This window comes from Vipera berus, assembly GCF_964194415.1.
Source record: "Vipera berus genome assembly, chromosome: 2".
NCBI lineage: Eukaryota > Metazoa > Chordata > Lepidosauria > Squamata > Viperidae > Vipera > Vipera berus.
In genome coordinates, this window is record NC_138203.1 from 11,577,591 (window position 1) to 11,594,671 (window position 17,081).

The 17,081-nt window shown below is 49.1% G+C and overlaps 1 protein-coding gene across 1 annotated transcript; it reads left to right on the forward strand.

Annotated features, from left to right (window-relative positions):
• Window positions 1-1,111: 1,111 nt before the first annotated feature.
• Window positions 1,112-3,439, forward strand: LOC308660927 (avidin-like; the record flags this gene model as incomplete). Its single annotated transcript, XM_081315565.1, has 4 exons — window positions 1,112-1,213; window positions 1,731-1,941; window positions 2,525-2,645; window positions 3,406-3,439. The coding sequence occupies 4 exons, from the start codon at window positions 1,112-1,114 to the stop codon at window positions 3,437-3,439; spliced, it is 468 nt and encodes a 155-aa protein (XP_081171691.1).
• Between the last annotated feature and the right edge of the window lie 13,642 nt (window positions 3,440-17,081).

Consider the following 17,081-nt stretch of genomic DNA (forward strand, 5'->3'; position numbering starts at 1 on the left):
GCGCCCCAGAGGCTCGTTCCGCGGATCAGCTTCTCCCGGAGATCAATCGCTGCTCGGGATTTATTTTTTATTTTATTTTTTTATTTTAATTCCATTTATATCCCGCCCTTCTCCGAAGACTCAGGGCGGCTTACAAGCTTAGCAGTAGCCTTCATTCTATGTATATGCCTGCTTATTAGGGCTTTCACACACACCCCAAGCGGCATTATTACAAAGTCAGCTTATTGCCCCCAACAATCTGGGTCCTCATTTTACCTACCTCGGAAGGATGGAAGGCTGAGTCAACCTTGAGCCTGGTGGGATGCGAACATGCACTAATTGCAGGCAGCTGGGGTTACCTAAGGAGGCATTAGCCCACTGCTCCACCAAGGCTCCCCCCCTCTGAATGGTGCTCATCTCCTCATCTGGGCGCCGTCGTTCCCGCAGAGCGAGCGAAGTAGCCCGCGCGGGGTGTGGGGGTCCCGCCGCTCCTCTGCCTTCCGAGGCTGGGCGGCCGGCGGAGCGAGCGAAACTTCAGGGGGAGCTCCAGGAAACGGCCGAGGCGACTCGACCCTCTCCCACATTCTTTGTACGAGTTCGGGACCTTTCTGGAGAAACGGCAAGGCGCCCTCGACCCCCGCTTCTTCTCCCCAGGCGGACTGCAGTAGGTTTGGGGCAGACTTGCTTCCCCTTCGGACCCCACCAGGCGGGCCAAGGAGTAACTCGGGCAACGATGTGCGGGCAGGAAGGGGGGAGCGCGGGGGGGGGGGCGGCGGCTGGCTTAACGCGGAGCGAAATCGTTGAGCGAAGCAGCCCGATCCTTCGCCAGTTTTCTCCAGAAGCTGAGAAATATTTTCCGGCAGCAAACCAAGAAAAAAAAAAGGCCTGGAGACCCTCAGGATGGCCTTCGTGGTCTGCCCCCGCCCCCCCTTGCTGCCGAAGTGCTGCTCAGCGCTCACAGAAGGCCAGCGATTTCGCAGAAGCGTCCGACCCCTCGGCCGCGGATCCTGCCCCTCCCAGCCGCGCGGGATGGGAGGAGGCGGCAATTCGGGGTGGGGAGAGCCGGTGCGAGCGGGGCTTTATAAGGGGCGTCCCGCTTGGGGCTGGCACGTCTAGATTCCTGGAGACCACCATGGCGATGGGCCTGGCAGCTCTGGGGCTCCTCGCTTGCCTGCTCGGCTGCTCCGGCACCTTTGCCAAACCCCAAAATTCGGAGCGAGCCGCCAAGGTCAGATCCGGGGTAGCGGGCAGAGGATCCCAGCCACCCCGGGAAAACTCCTTGCCACCAGCCTCTGCTCGGGTGGGCGGCAGGAGCAGCTGGCGGGAGTCGGCGGGCTGCGCAGAGGGTGCCGCTTCCTCGGGGTTGATCGCACCCGGTGCCGTCGCGCCTGGGTCCCCAACGGACGGACGGACGGACGCCCGCCCAGCGTTTCCTCCTCCGTGCTCGGCCGCGACACCGGCAGCCTGCCGTCGGGGCTAGTGCTCTCGCTCGCTGCGCAGATGGCAGAGCGATCCGCCCGCGGGGTGTCGTCCCGGACGCGGTCTGGCAGGGGCCTCGACCGACGGACTTGGGGATGGCCGCCTTTGCCAGCCCCACCCGGCGTGGGCAGCTTTGGGGGTCGGGCACCTGGGAGGAGCGGGTGTTTTCAGATCCCCCGGAGAAAATGGATCCCGTCTCTTTCTACCTGTTGGACAGCTGGGCTTGGCTAGCGTGGTGACTCGCTTTCCTCCCCCCTCCCGCTCTCCTTTAGTGCGCCCTGACTGGCAACTGGGTGAGCGACCAGGGCTCCAAGATGGTCATCTCCGACAGCAATAATGCTGGGATGTTCAGCGGCTCCTACCTGACGGCCATGGCTGCCACCGACAACACCATCCGGCCCTCCCCTCTGCAGGGCATTCAGCACCAGGTGGACGAGCAGGGCCAGCCCACCTTTGGCTTCACCGTCAACTGGAGCTTTGCTGGTAGAGCTACTCACTATTTGGGGTGGAAGAACGGGGAGGAGGGAAACTAGTGGATCTCCCCTTCCTTAGATCTGCTTCTTGCAGGTTCTTTCACTGAATGTCCCCACCACCACCATTAGCTAGAGCTGCCCATAAGATTCCTTCAGCCTCCGGGTACCACTGGCCTGGAATAAACCATTGGGAGGTTTATTATTTATTTATTTATTTATTTATTAATGGGACTTATATCCCACCCTATCTCCCGAAGGACTCAGGGCGGCTAACAACAATAACATACAATAAATACAGAAATTAAGATAAAATTAAAATTAAAGGCCTCTGTACAATACATTAAAATTAAAAATTAAAATAAATTAAAAATTAGAGTTAAAAATTGTAAACATAATTGCGGAAAGCTGGATAAAAGCCAGTCCCAGGGAGTTGGGGTGTGTGTGGGGGGGAGAGATCGGTGCCGGCGGGATCCCGCTTGGATGTGCCGGAGGCTGCCGGCTGCCCTCCAGTACCGGTTGATCTATGGAACACCTCCCCCCCCCTTCCCAAGTGCATTACCTGCCAGTGAGTCTCTGGCTGATTCCTCCCTCAGACTCCACGACCGTCTTTGTGGGCCAGTGTTTCCTAGATGAGGACGGAGAGGAGCAGCTGAAGACAACCTGGCTGCTCCGTGCGGAGGTGGGATCCGTGGCAGAGGATTGGGGGGCGACCAGGTAAGAAAAAGCAGGGGCTGAACTGCTGTGCCCCCTAACTGGAAGAGCCCTGGGCACTGCTTTTTTCTCTCTCTCTTTCCTCCCCCCCCCCCGCCAAGTGGCTCTTGAAAGGACACCCCAATGGTTTCCCTCTCTCGGGGATGTTTCCACACCCAGGGCTGAGCAGCTCCTGCGGGAGAGGCTGGAGACTCCGTTGCTGCCACTTCCCCCACAAAGAAACACAGCAAAGCTTTTGATGAGGTTCCCCAGGTCCCTCTCACTGAGAAGTGTGGTTTGGGTGGCACCACAGTCTGGGGTTGCCCACAGCTGGCAACCCTCAGAGTTGGCATTAATGGCTCTACTCAAATTGGAGAGCAGTAGACCAGCACAGCCCCACATTTGTATGGGGCAAAGAGGCCACCTGGGTGCCTTCCCTGAGCTCAAGGCCTGCAGCTCTGCTGCTCCCCACCAAAGAGGCCCCCTTTGCCACCACCTGGATGGAGCTGCTTCAAGGGAGGCCCCCAAAGCCCCAGGAGGCTTCACCCAGCCTGTTGTGGGTCAGTGTCCTTCCCCTCATCAGACGTGGCCTGCAATGCATGGCCAGGGACCTACCTGGCCCTGGCCACCCCTGAGAAACAGCAGCATCCATTTCCTTTACCCCTCCCCCTTTTCATTCTCACATGAGTGGGTGGGAGGAGGGAATTGGATGCTCAGCCTGGGGAGGGGACATCAATCATGCCACCATGATTTTTGACATTTTCCTCCCTCTGCTTCATTGCAGGGTTGGCACGGACACCTTCTACCGCACCAAATGAGAGAGTGAAGAGAACCAGCCTTCCGCGGTTTCTGCCTTTGGGGGGAGCTGGGGGGGGGGCTGGGGGGGCCCTTTCTACCTCACCCATCAGATGCTTTTCTCCAATAAAATGTTTGCCTGAGCAGCATCAGCCTTCCTGATCTTTCAGAAGCTCCCTGGGTGCCAGTCTGCAGGTTTCCAGAAGAGGCTGGGTAGGACCCTCACCTGGAGGGGGGGGCTCAAAGCTAACTCTGGGGTTCAAGGCCTTTTCTGGTATTTTCCCCCTTATTTTGTCTTGGCTTCTCCCTGGGGGGAGACTGTTCTCTGCATGCAGACAGGCTTGATTTGAGGAGCCCTCAGGAAATGGAGGTGTAAGGGAGGTTATTCTCTGGTCTCTCTTGTCTTTAAATGTCTATGAAGATTCTTAGTCATCCAAGTCATAGTTGTCCCAAAGATGATTTTTCATGAGGCAACTGGACTTTCTTGTTTTTCCTTTGAAGAAATTTCGCTTCTAATCAAAGAAGCTTTTCCAGCTCTGACTGGATGGAGGGGAATGGAAGGGTTTATACTCCTTGCAGACAGCTGGTCATTTGCATTCTTTTTGAGTGTCATTGAGGCCACCTGGAGGTTTATCTGTGTCCTCAGAGTCACCTGAATAATGCAAATGAGTGTGGACTCTTCTTGGAACTGTTGAAAGGACTGTGTTGTAGACTGGAGATAGATGTCGTATCTCTCCCCCTCTGTTGAGAGGCATTTTGGACAGAGCACCACCGCTTTGAAAGGGGGGGGGGTCAAAGAGGCCATCTATGTCAAAACTGAACAGCCATCTCTCAACAGAGGTGGGGGGGAATACGTCCACAAGGCACTTGGAAGTTTCCCAAACAAGATAAGTACACAACACAAGACAATTCATTAGGCAAGAAAAGTCCAGGGTTCACAAGGCACGATCCAAAGTCTAGGCATGGTGTCAATCCAAAGCAAGGCAGGAATCATAATGACCAGGAAAAAGCCAAATAGGAAATGCATTGTTCCCAGCATCGCCTCCATCCATCTGCTGTGCTAAATAGCCAGCTTCTGGTGCAAGCCATCAAGAAGGGCGAGGCTTTCTCCTCATGAGTAATCTGGCTGACCTTCTCTGCTCCTGCCTTTTCTCTGCCCTATGTGTTCTTGGATCAGGTGCAGAAGGCACTTCCTCTTCCTCATTGCTGACAGCTGCAGCTGCATGCTTTCCCCACCTGAAGCCTCAGGGCTGTCCTGCTGCAGCTGTGCTTCAGCCAATCCTCTCAAACCGTTCCATTGACCAACTCCCCTCCAGATGTGCCTGGGACTGGTTCATCCTCCTGTTGTTTAAAATATAAATTATTGCAGCCTTTTTCTTATTTTCTTCTTGTGATAACACGGGAGCATAAATACCTGACAGTGGTTTGTTAAAAGAGTTGTAGTTTAATATACAATATGAAACAACAATATTCAGGGAGCAATATACAGAATGCAAGATAAGTTATATTCAAATGTTTGAAGTGAGCAAACAGGTCCAACTGCTATTCTCCTCAGACACAGTCTCTTAAAGGAATACTACCCCCAAATACTCTGATGACTCATTATCTAAATATCACTTCTGCCGGTCAGCTACTAAATCATAATTACCTTGACACTCCTTCTATTTAGAGCTGAACGGCTGCTAGTCTAAATGCCTTTACCCAATTATGATGCTTGTCTGAACTCAAAGGCTTCGTTAATATATCAGCCAAATTATTTTCAGAATGGAAATGCTTTAACTCCATTAGTTTATTCTTTATTGCCTCTCTTGCATTGCAATATTCGTTATCTATATGTTTACTCCTGCTTCCGATGCGTCCTCCTGTTGCCATTGTTATACATGTAACATTATCTTCCCATACTGCAGGGGTGTCAAACTGACGGCCCACGGGCCGGATGCATCATAGCGAAACCACACCCACCCCATTTTTTGCCAGCAATGGCAAAAAAGTTGCGATATGTCAGATCACGTGACATATCATTATGATTCCTGGCATGGAATTAAAAAATAAATTGTGAGTTTGACACCCCTGCCCTACTGCTATAGCCCCTTTTTTGTCAATATTTACATCTTTTAGTAGTTGTACATACCAAGTTAACTCCAAACAGGCCTCTGACAATGCTATAAATTCAGCCTCTGAAGTTGAAAGTGCCACTGATGTTTGTTTTCTAGATTTCCATCCAGTTATATTGCTGGCAAATAATATTACAAAACCTGTGTTTGATTTTCTATCATTCATATCGTTTGCCCAGTCACTATCACATAGCATTGTATCAATAGGTTATTAGATGATCTTATCCATAACACTAGGTCTATTGTTCCTTTTAAATATCGTAATACCCTTTTTATTGGGACGCGGTGGCTCAGTGGGTTAGGACCCTGAGCCTGTCGATCAGATGGTCGGCAGTTTGGCGGGTCGAATCCCAAGTGCCGCGTAACAGAGTGAGCGCCTGTTACTCATCCCAGCTTCTGCCAACCTAGCAGTTCTTGAGCGCCTGTTACTCATCCCAGCTTCTGCCAACCTAGTAGTTCGAAAGCAAGTAAAAATGCAAGTAGAAAAATAGGGACCACTACGGTGGGAAGGTAACAGCGTTCCGTGCGCCTTTGGCGTCTAGTCATGCCAGCCACATGACCACGGAGACGTCCTCGGACAAGCGCTGGCTCTTCGGCTTTGAAACGGAGATGAGCACCGGCCCCTAGAGTCGGAAACGACTAGCACGCATGTGCGGGGGAACCTTTACCTTTACCTTTACCTTTAATACCCTTTTTATCCCTATCCAGTGTTATCGTTTTGGTGCTGAGGTGTGTCTACTCAAAATGCTAACTGCATTGATTTCATCAGGCCGTGTCCACTGGGATAAATATAATAAACTACCGATCACTGATTGATATTTCTTTTTATCATATTCTGTGTCATTTTTTATCTCCACATTATTCTGGAAGCCTAAAACCATAGGAGTAGATACATTGTTACATTCAAGCATGTCATGCTTCTCCAATAGCTGTTTTATCTTTTTTAATTGGCTTATTATAAATCCTCCATCTTTTAGGTTTTTTTTAATCTCTACACTCAGGTAGTACTTTATCTCTCCTAAGCTTTTTAATTTAATCATCTTTTCCAGTTGTGTGGCAGAAGAGTGGGCCTGTGAATGATGTTTTGTAACTACACATATATCATCTACATAGGCCAACCTCAAGCATTCTGCACTCTCATATAGCGCAGTGTATAAACAGGGATCTGCTTTACTGCTTTTAAATCCTAATTTCTTTAGAGCAGTGTCTAGACCAGGCATGTCAAACTGTCGGCCCGCGCGCTGGATGCGTCACACCAAAACCATGCCCACCCCATTGCCGGCAATGGGGAAAAAGTCATCATATGTTGCAACACATCACGTGACATTGCAAGTTTGACCCCCTGGTCTAGGCACTGATTCCAGTTCCTAGCTGACTGTTTTAACCCATAGATGGCTTTCTTCAATTTGTATATGTATCCAGGTTGCTTTGTTTCATAGCCTGGAGCTTGTGTCATATATATCTCCTCTTCCAATTCAGCATTTAAATTTGAAGTGGAGCTATCATAATGGTATATGACATAATCACGTGCAGCAGCTGAAGCTAATGCTAGCCTTATTGTTTCACTCTTAACTGTTGGTGCAAACACCTCAACATAATGAACATTTTTTCTTTCTGTGAATTCCTGTGCTAGCAGTCTTGCCTTGTATTGCAGTTCATTATTTTGTAACACCTTCTTTTTACATCCCACAGCCTTTTTTTCCTTCTGCTATACTCATGGGTGAGAACACTTGATCCACATCCTTAGATTCCATTTCCCTGTCCATGGCTTCTTTCCATTTTTCTCATTCTGTTTTCAGTAAGGACGTCATTTCTTGGTAATTGCGAGGTTCATAACGCATGCTACATACTACTACTAATAATAATAATGTTGGAAGGGACCTTGGAGGTCATCTAGTCCAACCCCCTGCTCAGGCAGGAAACCCTATACCATTTCAGACAAATGGCTGGCCAGTCTCTTCTTAAAAACTTCCAGTGTTGGAGCATTCACCACTTCTGGAGGCAGGTTGTTCCACTGGTTAATTGTTCTAACTGTCAAGAAGAAGCCTCTAGCCTCACTTGCCTTGTATCTATCAGGAGGTACTCCTTTATTAATTCATTCCGACCTACTTGGTAACACCTGTTCCCAGGGCTTTTTTTCTCATAGAACACTCAGAACAGAGTTCCGGCACCTTTTTTGGATGGAACCTTGTAGGGTAGGCAAGGCGGGTTGTATGACATGTTTGAGTTCCGGCACCTTTTTCTTTTACAAAAAAAGCACTGCCTGTTCCTGTTCTGTGTCTTCACTTTTTATGTCAGGTCTCTCCTCCTTTATGTTTAGTTTCTGACCTGCTACCCATTTTCTCTGATGATGGGTCTTCTGTAGCTTCTCCTTCCTGAGATCTATTACTATGTGATGGAATAAACACCTCTGTGTTGGCATGTACTCTATCCCAATTACTATACTCTGCAAACCTGGCAGAACGTGAAATCACAACTTTCTGAGTTCCATCAATAAACCTATATCCCTTGGAACCTGGCTCATATCCTATAAACCTCAGTTTTCTGGTCTTCTTCTGTTCTTTCTTTCTAGAGCTCTTAGGATTATGTACCTAGGCATAACTTCCAAAAATTCTTAGGTGAGCTAATGAGGGTTTCTTATCATATAACAAAAAAAATGGAGTTTCGTTCACAGCAGAACTCCATAATCTATTTATTAAATAGCCATTTTTATGACTTCTCCCCAGTACCCTCTACTCATGCCTGCATCTGCAAGCAGTGAGTCCTTCATTGTCTGTAATACACCACTTCTTCTTTCAGCTACTCCATTTTTAGCTGGTTTACAGTATATGGTTTTGTTCATCTGTGTCTAATACCTAGACTCCTAAGCCAACATCAAAAATTGTCGGATATAAATTCTGCTCCCCTATCTGTCCGCAGTTGGCATACTTTACCACCATATCTGTGTTCCACAAATGTCACCCATTGTTTAAATTGTTGCAATATCTCTGTTTTGTGTTTGAGTAAATAACAAAAACCATATCTGGTATAATCTTCTACAATTACCAGAGCATACCTTGCTCCTCCAATACATGGTGCCATAAAACTTATTAAGTCAGCGTGGTACTAATTGTAAAACTTTCTTTGTCTTTCTTAAGATTTTCTTGCTAACAGGATAAATCCTAGATTTTGACTCCTTACACACGGCACAATCTAGGTACGTATCACAGTTCTTCATTTTCAGTCCTTCTGCTATTTCTGGCATTTTCTGTAGCACTCTAAAGCTGGCATGACCTAATCTCCTATGCATTAGATGCACACAGTTATCATGTGTGGGTGTGTTTGTCAGAGTACTTGCACAAACATCCTTCTGTTTTCCTAATATGTATAAACCATTCTGTCCAAGGCCCCGTGCACAAATCCTCCCATCTTTCTTGATAGTATATTGCCCTCTAGGAAACATTACTTTATATCCCTCATTATCTAGACGTGCAACACTTAGTAAATTATGGTCTATGTCTGGCACATATAACACCTTTTTCAATGTTACCCCTAGTTCAGGTACACAGACATTTCCTTCCCCTTTTACTGCTGACCTTTGTCCATTAGTCAGGCTGACAAAATCCTGGTTAAGGTAAAGGTAAAGGTTCCCCCGCACATGCGTGCTAGTCGTTTCCGACTCTAGGGGCCGGTGCTCATCTCCGTTTCATAGCCGAAGAGCCAGCGCTTGTCCGAGGACGTCTCCGTGGTCATGTGGCCAGCATGACTAGACACCAAAGGCACACGGAACGCTGTTACCTTCCCACCGTAGTGGTCCCTATTTTTCTACTTGCATTTTTACGTGCTTTCGAACTGCTAGGTGGGCAGAAGCTGGGACGAGTAACAGGCGCTCACTCTGCTACGCGGCACTCGGGATTCGACCCGCCAAACTGCCGACCTTCCGATCGACAAGTTCAGCGTCCTAACCCACTGAGCCAACTGGTTAGTTGGTCTTAAACCAATAAATGCATATGGGTTTGCTGCAACATGCTGACTTGCCCTACCGTCTGGTAGCCACTTGTTTCCCCGTGTTTTTCTTCATTGCTGCCAGGGTAAATAATAGCCCACGTTTGGTTGGTTGCGCAGTTCTATATCCTTGTCTTGGTGTACCTGTGTTTTTCCTCTCAGGACAGCGTCTTTGGAGATATTCTGTTGAACCACACGTGTAGCACATTTTACAGTGCAAATGGTCTCAGCAACTCTTTTTCCTTTCTCTGATGTTGCTGTCATTGTTCTGGTTTGAGCGTTTTCTCCTCCCTTTCCTCGCTGCCTATCCAACTGTTTCTGTTCTTCCTCCAGTAACCGGCCAGTTAAATATCTCATAGTTAAATCCTGTTCATTCATGGATTCTAAACTTGTTACTAGAACATCCCATGAATTGTCCAATGAACTGAGCGCCACGTACACTTTGTATGCCTCAGTAAAGGTCATTCCTCTTTCTTTTAATTCTAGGAATGTTTTTCTCATGTCCTGCAAATGCTTAGACATGCTCTCTCCCTGTTTAAATTGTGCTTCATACAGTCTCCTTGTGAACATTCTGCTGTGTTGAAGTCCACAAGTCTTAAAGTTGCCAAGGTTGGGGACCTCTGTCTTAAAGGATACTACCCCCAAATACTCTGCTGACTCATTCTCTATGTATCACTTCTGCTGGTCAGCTACTAAACCATAATTACCTTGATACCTCAGAGCTGACATCTGGAGAGGTATCAGGGGAGGTTTGAGGGGGGATGGGAGGAATCATCACAATTGGTCACCCATAATGCACAGGGGGTCATCCTGAATGAATGATTCTCCACTGTTATCTATGAAGTTCTCCAGCAATGGAGCATCCACAACTGCAGGAGGCAAGCTGTTCCACTGATTGATCACTCTACCAGGAAATTCATCTCTATTTCCACATTGAATCTCCTTCTGACAAGCAAGAGAAAGGCAGCATGACATACAACAGGACAGAGACTGCATCGGTCATGCTTGTTGGTGACCTGTGCTGAATTTCAGATTCTCTCTCTCTGTCTCTCTCACACACACTGAAAAGGATGTGCAGAGCTACTCTAAAAAAACAACAACACAAGAGCTTGCACGGAAAAACAGGATTGTGAGAGTAATGAATTGTGTACAGCAACCACACAGATACACTGAGTTGTGTAAAGAGATTACTTGTAGGATAAAGTAATAGCACAGTCCAAGAAACAGTCCAGGTCATACACAGATACTTAAAATATAGCCGATAGCAACAGTCCAAGGATTATCCACGACAGAGTCATCTTACCAGGCAGTAAGTCAAAACACATTAATCACAGTTCTTCAGGTTCTGCATACAGTAGCAAAGCAAACCACAAACCACGGCAAACAGTAATCAATAGCAAGCGAGAGTGAACGTAACAGAGAGAGAGAAGCTATGTCTCTAGCTCCCTCTTATGGCCGTAGGAAACAATGCTGGCCAATCATTAATTTTAATTTAATTTAATTTATTATCATTTCTATACCGCCCTTCTCCCGAAGGACTCAGGGCGGTGTACAGGGCAAGAATAAAACACAGAAATTTACAAAAATTAAAAGATAATTAAATGCATGCCCGATTAAAATACAATTGATACATAGTAAAAACCCCAATAAAAATGATAAAAAACCCCACCAATCCCCCCTCAGGCCAGGCCGGCTTGCTCGAACAAGTATGTTTTCAGATCGCGGCGAAAGAAGCGCAGATCGGGCGCCGTCCGGAGCTCAACCGGTAACTGGTTCCATAGCTCCGGGGCGCCCACAGAGAAGGATCTCCCCCTGGGGGCCACCAGACGGCATTCTCTGACCGGTGGCACCCTGAGGAGGCCCTCTCTGTGGGAACGCACAGGGCGCAGGGAGCTTGATGCCGGCAGCAGATGTTCCCTGAGGTACTCCGGCCCCATGCCATGGAGGGCTTTGAACACCATTACTAGCACCTTGAATCTCACCCGGAAGACAACTGGCAACCAATGCAGCTCACGGAGCAGAGGTGTCACGTGGGAGTATCGGGAGACTCCCAACACAACTCTCGCGGCTGCATTCTGTACCAGTTGGAGCCTCCGGGTGGTCCTCAAGGGAAGCCCCATGTAGAGAGCGTTGCAGTAGTCTAGACGAGAGGTCACGAGCGCGTGAGTGACCGTGCATAAATCATCCCGGCTTAGATAGGGCCGCAACTGGCGCACCAGGCGAACCTGGGCGAAAGCCCCCCTAGTCATGGCCACCATGTGATCTTCCAAGGTAAGCCGCGAATCTAGGAGGACTCCCAAGTTGCGAGCCCTATCTACGGGGGGTAATAATTCACCCCCCATAGAAAGAGATGGAATATCCGAATAGACCCGGGATGAAGGTATGCAAAGCCACTCGGTCTTGTCGGGGTTGAGTTGAAGTCTGTTCCTCCCCATCCAGACCCGAACCGCCTCCAGGCAACGGGACATCACGTTGAGGGCATCACTGGGGTGGTTTGGGGTAGAAAGAAAAAGCTGGGTATCATCAGCGTACTGATGATACCCAACTCCAAAGCCACGAATGATCTCACCCAGCGGTTTCATATAGATGTTGAACAGGAGAGGCGAGAGGACCGACCCCTGAGGAACTCCACAAACGAGAGACCTCGCGGTCGACCTCTGCCCTCCTGTCAACACCGACTGCGAGCGTCCCTGGAGATAGGAGGAGAACCACTGTAAAACCGTGCCTCCCACTCCCAATCCCCTGAGACGCCGCAGCAGGATACCATGGTCGATGGTATCGAAAGCCGCTGAGAGGTCTAATAGGACTAGAACAGAGGAATGACCCCTGTCCCGAGCCCTCCAGAGATCATTCACCAGCGCGACCAATGCCGTCTCCGTGCTGTGCCCGGGCCTGAAACCCGATTGGTACGGGTCTAGATAATCCGCTTCATCCAGGACCAAAGGGAGCTGATGCGCCACCACACTCTCAACAACCTTCACAAGAAAGCGAAGGTTGGAGACCGGACGAAAGTTGTTCAATACAGCTGGGTCCAAGGCAGGCTTCTTGAGGAGGGGCCTCACCACCGCCTCTTTCAAGACGGCAGGGAAGTTACCCTCACTCAAAGAAGCTGATATAACTGCCTGGAACCAGCTGTGTGTCCTCTCCCGGGCTGCATAAACCAGCCAGGAAGGGCACGGGTCCAATAAACATGTGGTGGAGCTCAGTCTCCCCATAATCCTGTCCACTTCCTCCGGAGTCACAGAATCAAACTCCTCCCAAGTGATATCGACAAGACCACCCGCGTCCTGATCGCCAGACTCTGCCCAGTCGGAGTCCGGACCGGTCCGAATCCGAGTGATTTTGTCCGACAGATAATTGTTAAACTCCTCGGCACGACCCTGCAAGGGATCCTCCCTCACCTCCTGATTAAGGAGGGAGCGAGTCACCCTAAACAGAGCGGCCGGGCGATTATCTGCGGACGCGATAAGGGTAGCGAAGTGATTGGACCTCGCCACCCTTATCGCAGCGAGATAAGACCTAATATGGGTTCTTAGTCGCAATCGGTCGGATTCGGATCGGCTGGACCTCCAACCGCTCTCTAGGCCCCGTCTCCAGCGCTTCATCTCCCGGAGCTCCGCGGAGAACCATGGAGCTCGACGGGATCTGCATCGGGTCAGGGGCCGCAAGGGTACAACTCGGTCAAGAGCCTCAGTGGCTGCCCTTTCCCAAGCTTCCACTAAGGCATCTGCCGAGCTGTGAGTGGGGGAGGCAGGTGGGGACCCCAGCGCTGCCTGGAATCTCGCGGAATCCATTAAGCGTCTGGGGCGGTACCATCTAACTGGTTCCACACACCCACGGCGGGGGGTGGCAAAACGGAAGACCAGCCGCAGGAGATGATGATCGGTCCATGACAGGGGCATAATAATTGGGGAGCCCCCACCAAGATCATCCAACCACCGACCAGATAAGAAAACTAGGTCAAGGGTGTGGCCTCCCTCATGATGCAATGCATTACATAGTTAAAGTGATACATTACAGTTCTATAACAATGATACAATCGTAGTTCATATATATTGCCAACCCAACCAGTTAGGCCACAGACATATACCTAACACACACAAAGTTACTATGAGATAATAGTAAGTTACTCAAGGCTGAATAGTTAAATAATAGATGAGGAAAGGAATGCAAGTCAAAACAAAGTCTCTTGGAAAGAAAGCTTGCCTGCTGAGTTTTATTTTCAAAAGGAACCTAGAGAAGTGAAAGCTTAGTAGTCCAAAATTCAGAAAGCCAAGCCAGGTTCTTCAGCCTCCCCCAAAGCCAGAATTTCAGGGGGTTTTACATGACCAGACTACACATTTCAGCCAGCGATTATTTCCAACAGAGAATATGGGTCAGGACTGTTTGTTAAACCAAGCTGCAGCCAGCTCTTTAATTAAGAGAGTTTCTTCCTCCCTTGGAGGATCCTGGCTGAGTGTCTTTGTTTCTCTACACACCCGGCTTGGAGGGCTCTGCCTCATCCTCTGATTCCTCCAGCTTTTTCTGAGTTTGCCTGAGTTTGAACAGTGACTCCCTGCTTGGTATTTGGCTACCCTAAAGACCAAGTGAAATGCAAGGGGTTGGGTTCTGGCCCGATTAAGCTACAAAGGCAGCATGAGTCCTGCTTGTGGACTGAAGAGCTCAAATTGAGGTTGCTGCATTCTTCCTGTCCCCCCCCCCCAATCTCCCTGAGGTTTTTCACACCATCTGCCACGCTATCCTACTGGGTTGACCCTGGGTGTGGGAGGTGGGGGGGCACTATGTTCCTCATTCAGGCCTAGGCCCCTGTTATGTGGGACACCCCAGGGCGTGGGTCACTCACCTCTGCTGTTTCACACCCACACAAGCTCCTGGTTAAGTGGCTCAGCCGCATGGGGTTCTTTGATGATATTTGGTGGGTCATCCCTGCCCTAGGATACACAGATGGCTTTGCTCAGGTGCTTCTCCAGCGCCCGGAGACTGTGACAGTTTGGGTGGGTGGGGGGGTTGGCAGGGACTCAACCCTAGCAAGACAGAGGGGCTCTGGGCAGTTGAGTCTCCCCTAAATCGGGGGAGTTATTCTCCTTAAAAGCACTCCTACACAGGGCTGGTGTGCAATGGGAGAGAGAGAGGCTCCTGGACTTCCAACTCCTGCTGGAGGAATAGGAGGCAGCTGTGGCCTAGGGCAGGGCTTTTCAACCAGTGGTACGGGTACCACCTGTGGTACATTGGCACCTGGCAGGTGGTACGCGGCCATCCTAGAAAATTGGTAGCAGGGGAGGGGAATGAGCTGAACCTGTGGCAACACCGCACAACCATGAGCGAGAGACGGCTGGAGCTGCAGGGCTGTCAGGGCTCAGCAAAAGTGCCAGGATCAGCGCCAGGCTCCAGCTGGAGCTTGGCACTGATCCTGGTGCTTCTGCTGAGCCCAGAAGAAGCACTGATCAGCTGGAATGTTGCAACATCTCCATGATCTTGTGATTTACATTCAGATGCTTGGCAACGGATTCATATTTATGAGTCACAGTGTCCCAGGGTCATGTGAAGTGACCAAAACCTGCTGCGACCAGCCAGTAGAGGAGGGGGGATAAAAACCAAACACCCCCCACCCCACCCCTGCTGCCAATCCTCAACAGAAATGTCACAACAATGAAAACCTCGGACAGGAAGAAGAGCACTGCCGGGTGGGCAGGCAGGTGTCTTGCTCGGCTGTGGCTTGGGGGGCACTTTTTTCAGTGCCATTGTAACTTTGAACAGTCACTAAGTGAACTGTTGTAAGTTGAGGACTACCTGTACTTCATCACTTTTTTCCTTTTTTTTCGGTCATCAAGTTTTTGACACCTTTCTAGGCGACTGGTGGTACTCGGATGTTGCCATATCCTAAAAGTGGTACAATGGGTGAAAAGGTTGAAAAGCCCTGGCCTAGGGCAGCGGTAGGCAACCTCAGCTCTTTTATGACTCATGGACCTCAACTCCCAGAATTCCTGAGTCAGCTGACTCAGGAATTCTGGGAGTTGAAGTCCATGAGTCATAAAAGAGCCGAGGTTGCCTACCCCTGGCCTAGGAGGACCTTTTACTCGGTTCTGGACTGGGAGGTCCTGCCTACATGCGCCTCCGTCGCTTCCAAATTAGACCACCGCAATACTCTGTTCATGCAACATTGCAACACTTGGTACAAAGACAACGACCAGGAGCGGAGACATCCTGCAGAACTCCCGAGGGCAACGGTGGCGGGGTGGCCTGCCTACTCGTGGCTGGTTGCTGCTGCTTCCTGTGGGGTGTCTTTCGTTCCCGGTGGTGCAATTGATCAGCTACGGAGTTCTGCCGGTAAACCATTAAGCTCCGGTGAGACGCCGAAGGATGCCCTGCTATTGTATCTAAGGAAGGAGGAGGAGGAAGAGGATTGATGAACGGCAGCGTGGCGCACGGACGTCTGCAACTTTTCCTCCCGCGGTGGCTGCAGGAGGAGGAGGAGGAGGAGAAAGAGGCTGTAAATCTTTCTTGTGAATTGAATTATTTCCTTCTTTGTGAATGGTCTTTCTTTTCCTTTTCCTTTTATGGGTTTTTTATTATTATTATTTCTCTGTCTTACAAACTGTTGAGAGATTTTCAGACAAAGGCATGATGCGATTGGTTGAAACGATCACATGATTTGCCTTGCTTCGTTATTCCTGGGGGTTATTTCAACACCAAGAACAAGAGGGAGCAAGATAGTAATTTGTATCAGGAGAAAAAGAAGAAAAAGAAAAAGAAATGCAAGAAAGCAAAATGGCTGTCTGAGGAAGCTTTGCAAATAGCTGAGGAAAGGAGGGAAGCGAAAGGCAAGGGAGAAAAAGAAAGATACGCCCAATTGAATGCAGAATTCCAAAGAATAGCTAGAAGAGATAAGAATGCCTTCTTAAATGAACAGTGCAAAGAAATAGAAGAAAACAATAGAATAGGGAGGACCAGAGATCTTTTCAAGAAAATTGGAGAGATGAAGGGAACGTTTAATGCAAAAATGGGCATGATAAAGGACCAAAATGGCAGGGACCTAACAGAGGCAGAAGAGATTAAGAAGAGATGGCAAAATTACACAGAAGAACTATACAAGAATAAGCTTAATGTCCCTGATAATCACAATGAGGTGGTGGTCACTGACCTCGAGCCAGACATCCTAGAATGTGAAGTGGAGTGGGCCTTAGAAAAACTGAGCAACAACAAAGCTAGTGGAGGTGACAGTATTCCAGCTGAGCCATCAAAATCTTAAAAGACGATGCAGTAAAAGTGCTACACTCCATTTGCCAGCAAATTTGGAAAACTCAACAGTGGCCACAGGATTGGAAAAGATCAGTTTACATTTCAATTCCAAAGAAAGGCAGTGCCAAAGAATGTTCAAACTATCGCACCATTGCACTCATTTCACATGCTAGTAAAGTTATGCTTAAAATCCTACAAGCTAGACTCCAGCAGTATGTGGATCAAGAACTACCAGAAGTACAGGCAGGATTTCGAAGAGGCAGAGGAACTAGCGATAAAATTGCCAACATATGCTGGATCATGGAGAAAGCTAGAGAGTTCCAGAAAA